Here is a 15,774-nt window from a genome sequence, read left to right as displayed (position 1 = left end):
TCACAGTAGCGGGACGGAGCATACTGACACCCCCACTTAATTTCATACTCTATGCAAGATCCTGAGAAAACCCAGAAAACAGCACATTACACTTGAGAAACTTCTTAAAAGGAGGTTTAGCCTAGATGCACACGACCGTGAAAAAAAATGGGCATTAAAATCTGATCGACGGTCAGTTTTTCATGGCCATTTTGCATCAGTCGGTTTTTTACGGCCATAAAAAAATAAAAAATAAAAAGGGAAGGATTTCATGTCAGGTTTTTTTTTTTTGTCCCGGCCCCCTTAAAACACCACAGTACCTATGTAGATAGTGCTGCAATGTCCTTGCAGATAGTGCCACAGTGCTCACTGTAGATAATGCCAAAATATGGCCAGTGCCCACATAGTACCACAGGGCCAACGTAGCACCACAGTGCCCACATATAAAGTGACATAGTGCCCATGTAGATCGCAACACAGAGTCCCCTGTAGATAGTGCCACACCCTCCATATAGCACCACCTCCCCTGTTGATCTCACGCCCCCCGTAGGTAACACCTCCCCTTGTAGATACCACCCCTCCCTTGTAGATAGCACCACTGTAGCTCACTGTAGGAGCGGAACCCCTCTGGCCAGGGATTCCTCATAGACTGAGCTCCTGACGTCTCTGTCCATATATGGACAGTAACATCAGGAGAGCGGAATCCCCTGCCAGAGCGGACCGGGGATTCCTCTCCTGGAGTAACCCTTTTACATCACGGTCCATATATGGATAGTGACGCCGGTGGCTTCTCCCGGAGCGGAATCCCCTGCCAGAGAGGGCTCTGGCCGCTGGGGATTCGACTCCTATAGTGGTGCTACCTACGGGGGATGGGGGTCTTGCTAACTTCAGGCAGGGGGGGGGGTGCTATTTACAAGACTGAAGTCCCCGCACAGAGATCTTGCAATGCTCTGGCCGAGGATAAAATTGTTGAAAGCCTGACATCACGGTCCTCGGCCAGGATCCGTTTTTACCGGTCGTTACAAGGATTGTTTCCTAAAAAAACAGGTGAACAGGACTCCTGCCATAATAGACATTTATGATGATAGGAGTCTCTGCCTCCTCACGGAACTGCTGTTTTGGTACTGAACAAAATTATACAGTACGGAACAGCAGTTTCGTGGGAAGGCAGGGACTCCTATCATAAAATGTCCATGATGTCAGGAGTCCCGTTCACCTGTACCGTGGTCGGGCCGGGAAATCCAGCTGACACTCTGACCGTTTTTCACGGCCCGATCTCGGTCGTGTGCAACTGCAACAGAAACACTCCCCTGTGGTAGATGGTCCCACTCTAGTGTCATATTACAGGACCTGTATATTGCTATAATGACTATAATTACACCTATTAACATCAAAGTTTTATGGGGGCGGGTGATTCTGTCTCTTTCCCACACCTACACTGATACATTGTAACAAATGATTAGTAATAGTTAGGCATTTGTATTGCTGGTAATGCATTTAGATCAAATCCAGTTGGAGAAAAAAAAAAAACAGCACGGAGAAGTAATCCGTACAGATTTCAGTCTTTGAAAGTGAAGAAGAAGGTTTTAATCCACTACCCGCAAATAGATCTTGAAACCGGTACGGATTTGACACAAAGTATATTAGAAAGTTGTAGAACATGTCATTAGGAGTAAAGCTGAATTTAAAGAGCAAAGGAAATAACTATTACCACATTTAACAGTTAGAATTTGTCAATATATGAAAGGGATTTCTTACCCAATGTCCCTTTTCTCCCTGAAGTTTACTGAAAAATAGCTTTAGCTCACGGACGGTGATACTGTAACTTGCTAGCACACCCAACATGTCCACCAACAGATCTGCAACAAATGAAACATGGTAGAATTCACAAAAAGAAACAAGCACTTCAAGAGAAGACAGGGATCCATAAAAGAAGAGAGCAAATAAAACGGTCCAAAAACCTCAGTAGTGTGTGTATAGCTATAGATATCTCTACCGAAGATCTATCTGTATATTAAATACAGAAAATATACAAACCGTAAGAAAACAAACAAAATAATAAAACAGTGTAGCGAATGTATATGCAAACAACAGTTCTAACAGAGGTTCCCCTACTGAAGACCTATTGCATATTGCTGGACAAATTAATAAACTATTATTACCTGCGATCATACCGTCAACCTTGTCAATTCTGTTCAAAACCAGTTCAACTAAGCCAACTTCGGTACAGATCAGAAGATTGCGAATGCTTTTCTTCAGAATGGCAGTAAAGATGCTCCAGATTTCTGCTTGGCAGGTGACATCACATTTGTCCAATAGTTCAACCATGCAAAATATACTCTCTCCTTCTTGAATGATAAAATTCATCTCCAAGTCAAACTGCCCTCCTACAAGCTGTCAATACAAGCGGAATTTTTTTTTTAATATAAAAAACAAACAAAATTTATTATACATGTTCACTATTTTCTGGTGCAAATAAGGTGGCCTATTGTCATGAGGCGACGTAAGGAAGCATAACTAGAATTTGTAGTGCGTTGCTTAAAAAAAATAGGTATAAATGTTGAAAGTACATAGATTATAAACAGTGTACAATTCTATATTTTATAAACATAACCAGAAAACTATAAACAGGTCAGATTTAACATCAAAATCCAATACAGGCAAAATAGAAAACTAATGAACGTTAATGTACAATATGCATGACACCTTGTAGAATCTGGTGAGGGAATAGACCTCCTGGTTGCATCATAAAAAGAAATTCCATGGTGTATTACACAACCTCAGTATAGTAACCGACAATTATCAGTGAACGCAGTAAAAAGGAAAACCTTTCATTGCAACAATACGGACAGTGTCATCGGAGAGATGACTTCCACTTTAGATTAGAGTAAAAGCCTCAATTAATCCCTTCCCACACTGCGGCATAATAGTACAGCATGGGGAGCCGCTACTCGCCACACCACATCATACTATTATGGGACTGGTAAATCTCCTCCATCAGCAGGCGGTCAGCTGTAATATACAACCGATACCCCACTGCAACAGCGGATCAAGGCCTTAAAATTGGAATGATCCGTACAATTTGTCTTTTATACCACACCGTTTACATAAAAAAAAACAAAAACAATTGCAAATTGCTTTATTGTTCACCCCTCCCCCCCCCTCCAATGAATAACTTAATCTATGGGTTTTATGTACGAGCAAACGGTGCCAAAAAAAACAAAACATACAAGTCGTAATGTTGTAGTTTGTAATGGTACCATTTAATGTACTGTGAAACTGAAAAAAAAAAGTAAAAAAACAAATAAATAAATAAATAAATAAATAAAAAAACGGGAATTCTCTGTAGTCTTATTTAATCGATTTATTTTTTTAGTCCGCACTAGTGGACTTTACAATGTGATCGTTGGAGCGCTCTTGCAATACTTTCTATTGAATTGTGTTGCCTTTATCAGCGCTTTGCTCGTCACGGTAGGGCTGATGAGGTGACAGAGTGAGCCCCCTCCCTCCAACCGCTTAGATGCCGCAGTCGATATTGACCGCATCTGAATGGTTAAACGGCCAGTATGGGAATCAGTAATGCCTCTGAATAGCTTCCAAAACCGTTCCATATTATTACGGTCATGTTATTCCCATGTGTCATCCGTATTTTGCTGTCCATGATCTGATAGGAAGATCACGTGATCAGATTTCCCAGGCGTTCCCTACGTGTCCGCAGAGTATGGACAGCACACGGAGGGCTTCCGTGTGCTGTTAGTTATTTTTGCAGCCCATAGACTTGATTGGCAGCACGGGTCCTCAGAACCTGACAGGGTAAGACCTAAGGCAAACAACAAATGGTCATTTTGCGGTCCTCAAAACCACGGATCCATTGTCTGTATTTGCTGTCCATTTGTCTGCAAAAAGCCTTCCGTAGTAAATCCGTATGTCAGTATTCACGGATCCGCTAAAAAAAATAAAATAAAAAAAAATAAAAAATAAAAAGGGGTCGCTCAGCAGCCTGGCAACAGGGGAATTCCCTGGCATCTCTTGGCAACGTATCCACATTTGCAGACGACACTCTGACAGAAACCCGTATGCCGCCGGCAATTGTCACAGTCCCATAGACTTCAGAGCACGTGCTGCAAATATGGACAGTAAAATTACATGTTCTGAATTTTTGCGGGCCTGGACTCGCGGCCCCCACACGGATCAGTGACCACCACCAAATAAACGAATGGGTCCGTGTGCTAGCTGCAAAATTGTGGATAGCACACGGACAAAAAACACAAGTTTATTAGGCCATGTTCTATCATTTGCGGAATGAAAACGGCTCTACCAAAAAAAAAAAACACACTGATCTGTGCATGGCCCCATAGAAATAAATTGGTCAGTGTGCTATCCGCAGAAAATTCGGATAACGCACTGAAGAAAAACACGGTCGAATCCAGAGATAATGTAATGTGTATGGGGGCATCAGACTAACCGCCGACAACAAATGATGGCAAAATTAAGTGTGGCATGGTCTCTTCATTTAAATAAACACGCAACCTGGGCCGTGGGACTCCACATGACAGTATGTATTTTTCGTTATTTCCATATAAACATCTGTTTAGCATTACATTTTCCATTATATGAAGAAAAAAAAAACAAAACAATAAAACACTATTTAACACAAATTTGCATGAAGGCATTCACTAGTGTTTGTGAACAACTTTTCGAAGAGTACAATCTAAATCTTCTGAAACAAGATTTTTGTTTTCATGTGCCTTTTACGCATTATGGGATATGGACGAGATCACTACACTCTTAAGATATTTCTAGGCTAAATTGAATACATAAATATCTAATTGGAACAAATGTAAATATTTCTGCATTTTCTGCAGTAAATAACTGCGATGCAAAGGTGCATGATTGGAGTAGTTTATGTTAACTACTTTAAGTTGACTTTGCGCATTCTTTGTGTTGCATTATAAAACGCTACCAAAGCAAAACGCATCTAAAAAAGCTCATTCGTTATTTTACATGTTTCAGCTGTAATCTGGTTTTGAACTTAATTGTCATAGGCTTACACCTGAAACACCTTATAAAAAAAAAAAACTAAAAAAAACGCACATTTATGCGTTCTTTTAGATGCGTTTCTTTTGGCAGCATTTGAAAACTAAACAAACAAAAAAAAAGGAGCACAATGTTAACCCGGTCTTACAATCTTCAGGTTCAGAAAATGTACCCCCTCACCACTGATGTATCTGTATACACAGTAGTTGCCAATCATTTGTAAGGGGGCAGTGAGGAGTGTCAGGCTTATGAATACAGCGGACTGATAATTATACTTTCTTCTTGTCAATTATACAGTTTGTGTACCACCGATTATAAACACATTTTCCATAAATCAAAAGCACAAGCGAAGATAAGAAACTTTGTAATATTTCTTATTATAGAAAAATGCCTTTCTCCACTTATAAGACTCTACTCCTCCCCAAGCCTCCTTACAAGGGTTAGTCCAAGCTCACACAAAATATGCCATAAAATATAGGTGCGGGTGCCAGCTCCGCACCTATATTAAGAACAGGGTCACTCTACCCCCAATTTTCCCGCTGAGGCGGCTGCCAATTCAAGGCAGGAACTAAGTGGACAGAGGGCCGCGCATATTCTGTGGGAGTTACAGAAACAGTCGGGCAGCACTGGTCCCACAGCTGGGACCTGCATCTTTCAGACATTTATGGCATATCCTGTGGAGAAGCGATAAACGTCTGAGTTAGGAATAAGGAGTCTATGGAAAGGGAGGAGTGAGCAGGAGACAAGCTGCGAGAATACTAGAACAGAGAATACAGAGGAGATCCTGCTATCCTATCCCTCTTTCCGACAAACACAGAAGCAGCGTCAGCATTCAGGACGCTATACAGCATTAAGTAGAAGTGTAGCAGTGAATCCAGGACTGGGGTGAGATAAAACATATACTTCTTCAGCTTCCGAGTAACTCTGCCTCGCGCTCTCTCTCACTCTGCTCCTGCCCCCTCCTCCTCCTGCCCTCCCCATAGACTTCTATGGGCAGCTGTAACCTGATCTATCGGTGAATCCATGAATCTGTTTCCTCTCTGATCTACGGAGTCTCTCAATGAATTCTGTTAGGCCCTGTTCACATCACTTTTTTGGCCTACATTTTTGTACTGTATGGGATGGATTGGCGTAGTCCAGGGGTAAGCAAACTTTTATACGGTGTGTCGATATAAAAACAAAATAAAAAAATTAATTAAAAAAAACACGGAAAAAAAACATCAAAATCAAAGATAAAGTACTAGTGTGCCATGCAAAAATGAAAGTCATAAGACAAACTAACTATGTATGTGACATTAATAAATTAAACTTACATTTCAGTGTGGGTCTTCTCCCTGACTTTCTTTGCAGAGATGATCAATCTGTGGTGCATATGAGGTGACTGAGCGGAAAAAAGGCCTTACAGTGGTCTGCAGTAAACCGGCTTCTTAGGGGGCTGAGGATGGAATTCACGCGTGAGAAAATCCGCTCACATAGATACTCAGGAGAGGAGTGGCTACTAAAACACCAGCTTGCGGGGGGGGGGGGCTGCTCACAGGAGAGGAGGCGCTACTAAAACACCAGCTTGCGGGGGGGGGGGTGTAACATTGGAGAGAGAGCTGCCAGAGATTTTCTTATGGGGTGGGGTCACGAGAGCGAGGGAGCGACCAGCTTGACCCCATAACCGCTCCTATCCACCGGATAGGCCATCAATACCTGATCGGTGGGATTCAGACTCCTAGCACCCCCTCCGATCAGCTGTGCAGTATTACAGCCTTCTTCCATTCACTTGAATGGGAGAAAGCTGTAAGGGTATGTGCACACGGGCTATTTTCAGCAGTTTTTCGGGTCGTAAACATCCCGAAAGACGGCTGAAAAATCGGAAGCAGAACGCCTACAAACATCTGCCCATTGATATTAATGGGAAATACGGCTTTCTGTTCTGACGGGGCTTTTTTACGCCTCATTTTAAAAAAACTGCGGTAAAAAGACGCCTGCGAAAAAGTGCATGTCACTTCTTTAACCGTTTTTTTTTAAGCCATTTTTTTATTACCTATAGAAAATAGCTCCACAAAGGGACGTAAAAACGCGAGGGGCTTAAAAAACTTCTGAAAATCATTAGCCATTTTCCCTTGAAAACATCTCCATATTTTCAGATTTTTTGATGGCTTGCACATAACCTAATAATGTGAAACGTCGCTATAAGGGCTGATTCAGACGAACGTGACGTTTTTGCACACGCAAAAACCGCAGCGTTTTGCATGCGCAAAAGGCACTTGACAGCTCCGTGTGCCCTGTTCATATGGATGCGCGGCTGCGTGCTTTTCGCGCAGCCGCCATCTTTTTTTTTTTTTAAATATCCTTTTTATTGTCAGTTTTCACATTTTCTTACAAACATTTCACGTAAAAGTTACATCATGAGTGCGCAGCACTCAACTGTCATGGAATTAACTTTGAATTAAATTCAACATAACATATAAACATGGCATAAGTGTCGATCTTCATATGGACCAAAAACATGACTTCCCCCAACCCCGACACGACTTAGGTCATCAATGAGTATCTACTTATCATTTATCCCCCAACTAGTTCAAAGTTGCAACCCCCCTAAAGTGCCTGCCAAGAGCTGTGTGCAGTACCACTTTGTGTGCTGGAAAGGCTTAACAATTTCCGCTATTTCGGCTGCTGTATATTGCGATTCTATGAATATTTGCCACTTATCAAATAGCTTCTTGGTTCCCGTTTCCTTCCGCCTTTCCACCTCCACCCTCTCAAGAACTAATAACTGTTTCAGCCGTGACACAATCAGTTCTAACCCTGGCATGTCTGCCTCCAACCATTTACTCAGCAGGCATCTCAAGGCTACCAGTAAAATCGTGTGCACCAGCGCTGGAGGTGATCTCACTCCTCGAGCACCCTCTTCCTCCGGCGGCCGCGCCTGATGGAATAGTAGCGCTTGAGGCGTCATTGGGAGGTTCGCTTTCCAATGATCCTCAATATATTTTTGTACCATCCCCCAAAATCGTTTCGTATGTACGCACCCCCACACTCCAGCAGCCGCCATCTTTAGGACACTCCGTTTGGAGGTTTGTAAACAGAAAAGCACGTGGTGCTTTTCTGTTTACATTCATTCTTTTACTGTTATTGCGCGAATAACGCTTGTCCCACGGAAGTGCTTCCGTGGGGCATGCGTGATTTTCACGCACCCATTGACTTCAATGGGTGCGTGATGCGCGAAAAACGCAGACACATAGAACATGTCGCAAGTTTTACGCAGCGGACTAACGCTGCGCAAAACTCACGGACTGTCTGCACTGCCCCATAGACTTCTCTAGGTCCGCGTGAGACGCGTGAAAACCACGCGGCCGGCAGGGACGCAATACACGTTAGTCTGAATCCGCCCTAAGTGTGTCAGCGATTTTCAGTACAAGCAGGTAAGGAATGTAGCGAAAGCAGCGCTTGAACAAGTGCCGCGGCTCCTTCAAAAAGCTAATAGGCGGGGGTGCCGGGAGACGGACCTCCATCAATTTCTTATGACTTGAAAATCCCTTTAAAAAAACAAATCCAATGAGGCGTTATAACTTTAAACTACATAGCATGACTTTTAGGGTATGTTCAAACGGCTTATTTCGGTCATTTTTCGGGCTGTAAAGGGATGAAAAATCGGAAGCAGAACGCTTCCAAACATCTCCCCATTGATTTCAATGGGAAAAACGGCGCTCTGTTCAGACGGGCACTTTTATACACGGCCGTTTTGAAAAACGGCCGCGAAAAAAATTGCCCTCGAAAAAGAATTGCTGCTCGCTTCTTGAGCCGTTTTACATGGACTATAGAAAAATAGCTCCAAAAACGGCCCTAAAAAAAAGCACTGTGAAAAACGCGAGTTGCTAAGAAAACGGCTGAAAAATCAAAAGTTTTTTAGTAAGGCCCCATGCACACGACCTTGCCCGCAATCAAGGCCCCCGATTGCGGGCACGGCTGGCTGCCGACTGCCACCTGCATTTTCGGGCCGTGCTCCCATACAAAGTATGGGAGCACGGCCCGCAAAATGCAAAAGAACGGACATGTTCCATAATTTTCAGAACATTTCTACGGCACGGACACCCATCCGTAGCACTCCGGAAAGGTGTCCGTTTTCAATGAAAGTAAGTGGGTCCATTTCTGCGGCCCACAATTGCGGACGTCAAAAACTGAGGTTTTTTACGGTCGTGTGCATGAGGCCTAAGTGTGTGAATACCTTTACAGCTAGAGTCCTAGGCTGCTGTCTCTGCCCAGGGACGTTACATCACTGGGGCTACCCCATGGAAGCTCCAGGAACGTAGCTTCCCCGGGAAGAATAGCTGTCAAGGAGTTAGTCTTCTTAGAAAGCAGCCAAGTAGTTTGTCCGCTTTAGCGTTCTTGCGGTGACCGGAGATATAGGGCCACTGAGCGGGTGGTTTCTGGAGTCCCACACTAGAGCACTTCTGATGCTCTAGCCAAGGACTTCACCATCGCAAAGCTCCTGACATTACTGTCCATATATAGGCAAGAACGTCAGCTTTCGGGTGATGTATGTCCATACAGTAGGATACATCATAGCCTTCCATCGGAGGTATACATCTGGAGTTCTTCACTCTGGCAAAGAGATGAGGATGCTGAACATAGGACCCATCACTATTAAACCAGAATTCCCTAATAGGGTATATGAAAATGGATTTTCTAACCTGAAATTCCAACACAATTCCATACAAATAACAGCTTTTTCACACTTGCGTGTGAAAATACGGATCAAATACAGATGCGCAATACGGATTGTTTTGTTTTCTCACAATTTGTTCCATTTTTGTTTTCAGATTGTATTAGATTTTGTTCTGTACTTTTTTTCTTATGAGTTATCAGTTTTTCATCCGCATTTGTTCCATTTTTTGTTAAAGGATTACCAATGATTTTTTGTATTGTCGCTGAAATAGAGACTTAAAGAGGCTCTGTCACCAGATTTTGCAACCCCTATCTGCTATTGCAGCAGATAGGCGCTGCAATGTAGATTACAGTAACGTTTTTATTTTTAAAAAACGAGCATTTTTGGCCAAGTTATGACCATTTTTGTAGTTATGCAAATGAGGCTTGCAAAAGTCCAAGTGGGTGTGTTTAAAAGTAAAAGTCCAAGTGGGCGTGTATTATGTGCGTACATCGGGGCGTTTTTACTACTTTCACTAGCTGGGCGCTCTGATGAGAAGTAACATCCTCTTCTCTTCAGAACGCCCAGCTTGTGACAGTGCAGATCTGTGACGTCACTCACAGGTCCTGCATCGTGACGGCCACATCGGCACCAGAGGCTACAGTTGATTCTGCAGCAGCATCAGCGTTTGCAGGTAAGTCGATCTTACCTGCAAACGCTGATGCTGCTGCAGAATCAACTGTAGCCTCTGCTGCCGATGTGGCCGTCACGATGCAGGACCTGTGAGTGACGTCACAGATCTGCACTGTCACAAGCTGGGCGTTCTGAAGAGAAGAGGATGTTACTTCTCTTCACAGCGCCCAGCTAGTAAAAGTATTAAAAACGCCCCGATGTACGCACCTAATACACGCCCACTTGGACTTGTACTTTTAAACACACCCACTTGGACTTTTGCAAGCCTCATTTGCATAATTACAAAAATGGTCATAACTTGGCCAAAAATGCTCGTTTTTTAAAAATAAAAACGTTACTGTAATCTACATTGCAGCGCCTATCTGCTGCAATAGCAGATAGGGGTTGCAAAATCTGGTGACAGAGCCTCTTTAAAACACTGGAACAAATACGGTACATGCGCTTTTAAAAAAAATAAAAAATACAATCGACCCACCGAGTTTTTGGGATAAAGATGGTACCAATACAGATCCGTTGGAGCATGCTGCATCTTGAAAAAAACAGCACGCGCGTTAAGAAAAATTAAAAAATAAAACCGGTAATGTGAATAAAACCATTTAAAATGAATTGGTGTCAATCCAGTGTAAAAAATGGAACCAATACGGATCCAAGACACGTGTAATGTCCGTGGCTGCGGGCTGTCAGCTCCAACCTCCCCGACAGCCGCAGCCACGTGTCGGCAAGAGCTGGCCCCAGTACCCTCCTCAGGAGACGCCAGCGCTCGCGTCCACTCACCTCTGCCGGGTCGCGTATGGTGCGCTCGCACGCTCTTAAAGGGGAAGCGCGCGCGCACCGGCCCTCATGGGACGAATTTTGACCTGTGAGTACCCTGGACTATAAGAGGGGTCCAGCCCCCTAGTTCTATGCCTGAGCGTTCTTGTATTCCCTATAGTTTGTCTATGTGATGGCCTCCTAGTGTTTCCTGTTCCAGTCCCTATACTTGTTTCCAGTTCCTGTTCCTAGCGATCCATACCTTCCTTGTCTAGCACTGTGCTGTGCCAAAGTCGTGCTGCGCTACATCCACGTCTGACCTGCTTCACCTCGCCTGACGTCCGCCTGCTACCCAAGTCCCAGCCGAGCCTGCCCTGCTGCTGTCTGAGCTGCCATAGGTACCTATAGAACTATAGACAATCACCTGCTCCCTGTTGGCCAGCTGCTTTACCGCCAAGGCAGTACGGCCCAGTGGGTCCACAGACCCTTCATGACAACACGGAAGTGAATAGAGTCAATTTGCACTCTTTACAAACCAGATTCAACTCATAAATTATGCAAACTAGTGGCAAATTTCAGTAGTCATAGAAACAGCATAAAGATCGAATTAAAATAGAATCTAATGACACCCTTAGAAAGATTTGAAACAGTTTCACACTTCGAATATAATTTTTTTCTTCATGTAGTACATTTTCAGATAAAATAGGTAATTGACCCAAAACAGATTTTGGAAAATAAAGCCATAACATGAATATTTCTACAAGTTTTCCCTTTATGCTACCACACATTTTTGGATATGAATAATAATAATAATAATAACAATAATAACAATAATAACAATAATAACAATAATAACAATAATAACAATAATAACAATAATAACAATAATAACAATAATAACAATAATAACAATAATAACAATAATAGGGGTATTTCCAACTCCATGTCTAATAGGTCAACTTATCATCGTCTGGTGAGGCAAATTCATAAATTTCAGGAAAAATAAAAAGCTTCAGCACATAAATTTTCACTTGATACTTGACAGATATGATAGATCCGTTATCATCCTTTATGATTAGTTATAATTTAAGGAACCAGTCATGGCCAGTTTATTTTTATTTTATTATTTCATTTATTTTTTTAAATCATTGACATAATGGTTTCTCCAAGTTTCCATTCGCTATCCAACTCTTGTTTTCTTTTACTGGATACAATAGCGCAGCATGCTACACTATTCTGACCTTAACCCCTTGCGTACCTTCGCCGTAATAGTACGTCGCTGGCCGCATATGCCAGCGTACCTTCGCCGTACTATTACGTCGAAGGATCAAACTGTCACTCTGTGAAATCACAAAGTGATAGCGACATGGCGGCAGCTGTCAGTGATAGCTGACCGCCTCTGTTGCCGTGCTGGGGACAGATCTGCATGCCCCGATGTCGGCGATTGCTGTGATTGGTCAGTCTTTAGAGACTGACCAATGACAGCTATCTATGACGTAGGAAACCGGAGAAAGCTCCTGTCAGCGTCTCTGATCTCCTCATTTCTGTGAGAACTGTGAGGAGATCGGAGAGTGACAGAAATACAGTTGAAAAACAGTGGAAAAACAGCGTTTTTAGTGCCCATCTGCCCTTTATAGTGCCCATCTGCCCTTTATAGTTCCCATCTGCCCTTTATAGTGCCCATCATCCCTCAGAATATAACTACTAATATTCTTTAGTGCCCATTAGGGCCCAGCAGCCCTCTCCAGTGCCCACCAGCCATCTTTAGTACCCACCAGCCATTTTAGTGCCCACCAGCAATCTTTAGTGCCCACCAGCCCCCTTTGCTGCTCATTATAGTGCCCATCAGTCCTCCCTAGTAACAATCAAACCTATATAATACTTTTCTTTAGTGCCCATCAGTATATTAGCCCCCTTTAGTGTCCAGCAGCCCTCTCCAGTGCCCACCAGCCATTTTAGTACCCACCAGCCATTTTAGTGCCCACCAGCAATCTTTAGTGCCCACCAGCCCCCTTTGCTGCTCATTATAGTGCCCATCAGTCCTCCCTAGTAACAATCAAACCTATATAATACTTTTCTTTAGTGCCCATCAGTATATTAGCCCCCTTTAGTGTCCAGCAGCCCTCTCCAGTGCCCACCAGCCATTTTAGTACCCACCAGCCATTTTAGTGCCCACCAGCAATCTTTAGTGCCCACCAGCCCCCTTTGCTGCTCATTATAGTGCCCATCAGTCCTCCCTAGTAACAATCAAACCTATATAATACTTTTCTTTAGTGCCCATCAGTATATTAGCCCCCTTTAGTGTCCAGCAGCCCTCTCCAGTGCCCACCAGCCATTTTAGTACCCACCAGCCATTTTAGTGCCCACCAGCAATCTTTAGTGCCCACCAGCCCCCTTTGCTGCTCATTATAGTGCCCATCAGTCCTCCCTAGTAACAATCAAACCTATATAATACTTTTCTTTAGTGCCCATCAGTATATTAGCCCCCTTTAGTGCCCATCAGTCCTCTTTACTGCCCTATCCTTTAGTTCTTCATAAAACAAATATAAAAAAAAAAAAAAAAAAAAAAAAAGTTTTAGTAATTTAGTAGTAATTTTGTGTGCTACTTTTGCACGTCACAGTTTCCTTGCCAATACTGTTCAGGAATTTAGTTTTGCACGTCAGGGTTAGTGCAGTGTTATTACACACCCGTAATGTCTCGTCTATTTAGCGTGGAGGAGGCATATGCCATTTTATGTTCAGATACAGAAAGCGCCAGTGAGGGTGGATCTGAGTTTGTGTTATCCTCCTCCAGTGATGAGGAACCCCCTCAGAAACGAAGCAGGGCTAGTGATCCGAATGAGCCCAGCACAAGTGACCCCATATGGCTACCGCCTACCTCTTACACACCTGAAATTCCTGCGTTTACCTCTGCCCCTGGCATAAAAATAAATCCAACTGACTTTCAGGAAATAGATTTTTTTAAATGTTTTTTTTCGGATACTTTAGTTGACCTAATGGTTGTGCAAACAAATTTATATGCACAACAATTCTTAGGCAAAAATCCGACATCCCATTATGCCAGAACCCAAGCTTGGCACCCAACCAATGCAAATGAAATTGCAACCTTCTGGGGGCTCTTGCTCCACATGGGCCTTGTAAAAAAGCCAACCATCAAATCGTATTGGTCCACAGATATTTTGTACGATACACCTGTATTCCGTGCTGTGATGCCACGAAAACGTTTTGAGGCCCTTTTAAAGTTTTTGCACTTTGCTGACAATGAGCAGTACCTCGAGTACCTTGAAAAAGTAATTAAAAAATTAATTTTTAAAGACCAAGAGGGAGGAGCGAGTAGCAGGGCTTCAGGAAGTGAGGCAAATAGAATTGTCCCTGGCCAGCACTTCCCCAGTGAAGTCCCCCCAACGAAAAAAAAGAGCCATCCACAAAAACGATGTCGCGTGTGCGTGAAGAGGGGTATCCGAAAGGATACAATATATCAATGCAGCACTTGCCCCTCCAAACCAGGGCTTTGCATGAAAGAATGTTTCAGAATTTACCATTCTTCAGTGGACTACTAATTTTTTTCATGCCATTTTCAGGATGTCCATATAAACTTCATCTTAAATTTTATGTCACCTTCATTTAAAAATTGTCCACTTGTGCACCAATTGGATATATAAAACAAAAAATCATTATACCCCTAGATGAATACCACCATGGTGGCCCAAAATCACCCAAGCAAAAACTAGGCCTTGAAGAGCCTCATGGTACACCTTCACTTCCGGGTCTCACCGTGTGCCTCAATACAAAAAGGTCCTATATAGGGTATCAATGAACACAGGAAAAAAAAAATTAATGAATTGTGAGTTCTTTTTTTTCTCATTGGTGCTTGATACATCCCCAAAATGTTTCATCAAACCCACGCGTTTGTAAAATAAATTAAAATTCTACCAATTTTGTTTTAATTCCTAATCTGAAAAGTACAATTTCTCACTATACCACTAGATGAATACCTTGAGCGGTGTCGTTTTCTTAATTGGGTCACATCTTGTGAGTTTCCTCTATATTGGTACCTCATGGGCTCTGAAAACACAATATGATGCCTGAAAAATATTCCAGCAGAATCTGTGATCAAACACCAAATGGTGCTCCCTCCTTTCTGACCCTTGCCATGTGCCCATATAGCAGTTTACAGCCACATATGGGGTATTGCTGTAATCAAGAGAAAATGGGTAACAAATTGAGCAGTGCTCTTTCTCCTATTGCCCCTTGTATAAATGAAAAGTTTGGGGCTTAATCAACTTTTTATTGGAAAAAATGCAATTTTTCACTTTCACTGCCCAATGTTTATGACTTCTATGAAACATCTGTGGAGTCCAAATGCTCACTACACCCCTAAAACAAAATCCTCAATGGGTGTAGTTTCCAAAATGGGGTCACTTCTTGGGGGTTTCCACTGTACTAATACCTCAGGGGCTCTTCAAATGCAACATGGCGCCTGAAAACCATTCCAGCAAAATCTGCGCTCCAAAATCCAAATGGTGCTCCTTCCCTTCTGAGCAGAAGTTTATGACCACATATGGGGTATTTCCGTAATCAGGAGAAATTGCTTTACAAATGTTGGGGTGCTTTTTCTCCCTTTTTCCTTGTAAAAATGTGAAAATTCTATGTTTTTTCAGAAAAAAAGTATATTTTCA

At 42.8% G+C, this 15,774-nt stretch overlaps 1 protein-coding gene across 2 annotated transcripts in view; it reads right to left on the bottom strand.

The window, feature by feature from the left end:
• LRBA (LPS responsive beige-like anchor protein) overlaps positions 1 to 15,774 on the bottom strand; it is a 641,245-nt gene that overhangs the window by 592,157 nt on the left and 33,314 nt on the right. For both annotated transcript variants that reach the window (XM_075860361.1, XM_075860360.1), the window contains exons 2-3: positions 2,142 to 2,373; positions 1,738 to 1,838 (exon numbers count right to left, since the gene is read on the bottom strand). In XM_075860361.1, coding sequence (XP_075716476.1) covers positions 1,738 to 1,838; positions 2,142 to 2,373 — 333 coding nt within the window. The remainder of the gene's footprint in view (positions 1 to 1,737; positions 1,839 to 2,141; positions 2,374 to 15,774) is intronic.

Source organism: Rhinoderma darwinii, chromosome 1 (assembly GCF_050947455.1).
Source record: "Rhinoderma darwinii isolate aRhiDar2 chromosome 1, aRhiDar2.hap1, whole genome shotgun sequence".
Taxonomy (NCBI): Eukaryota; Metazoa; Chordata; class Amphibia; order Anura; family Rhinodermatidae; genus Rhinoderma; species Rhinoderma darwinii.
This window is presented reverse-complemented; position numbering and strand designations above follow the sequence as displayed.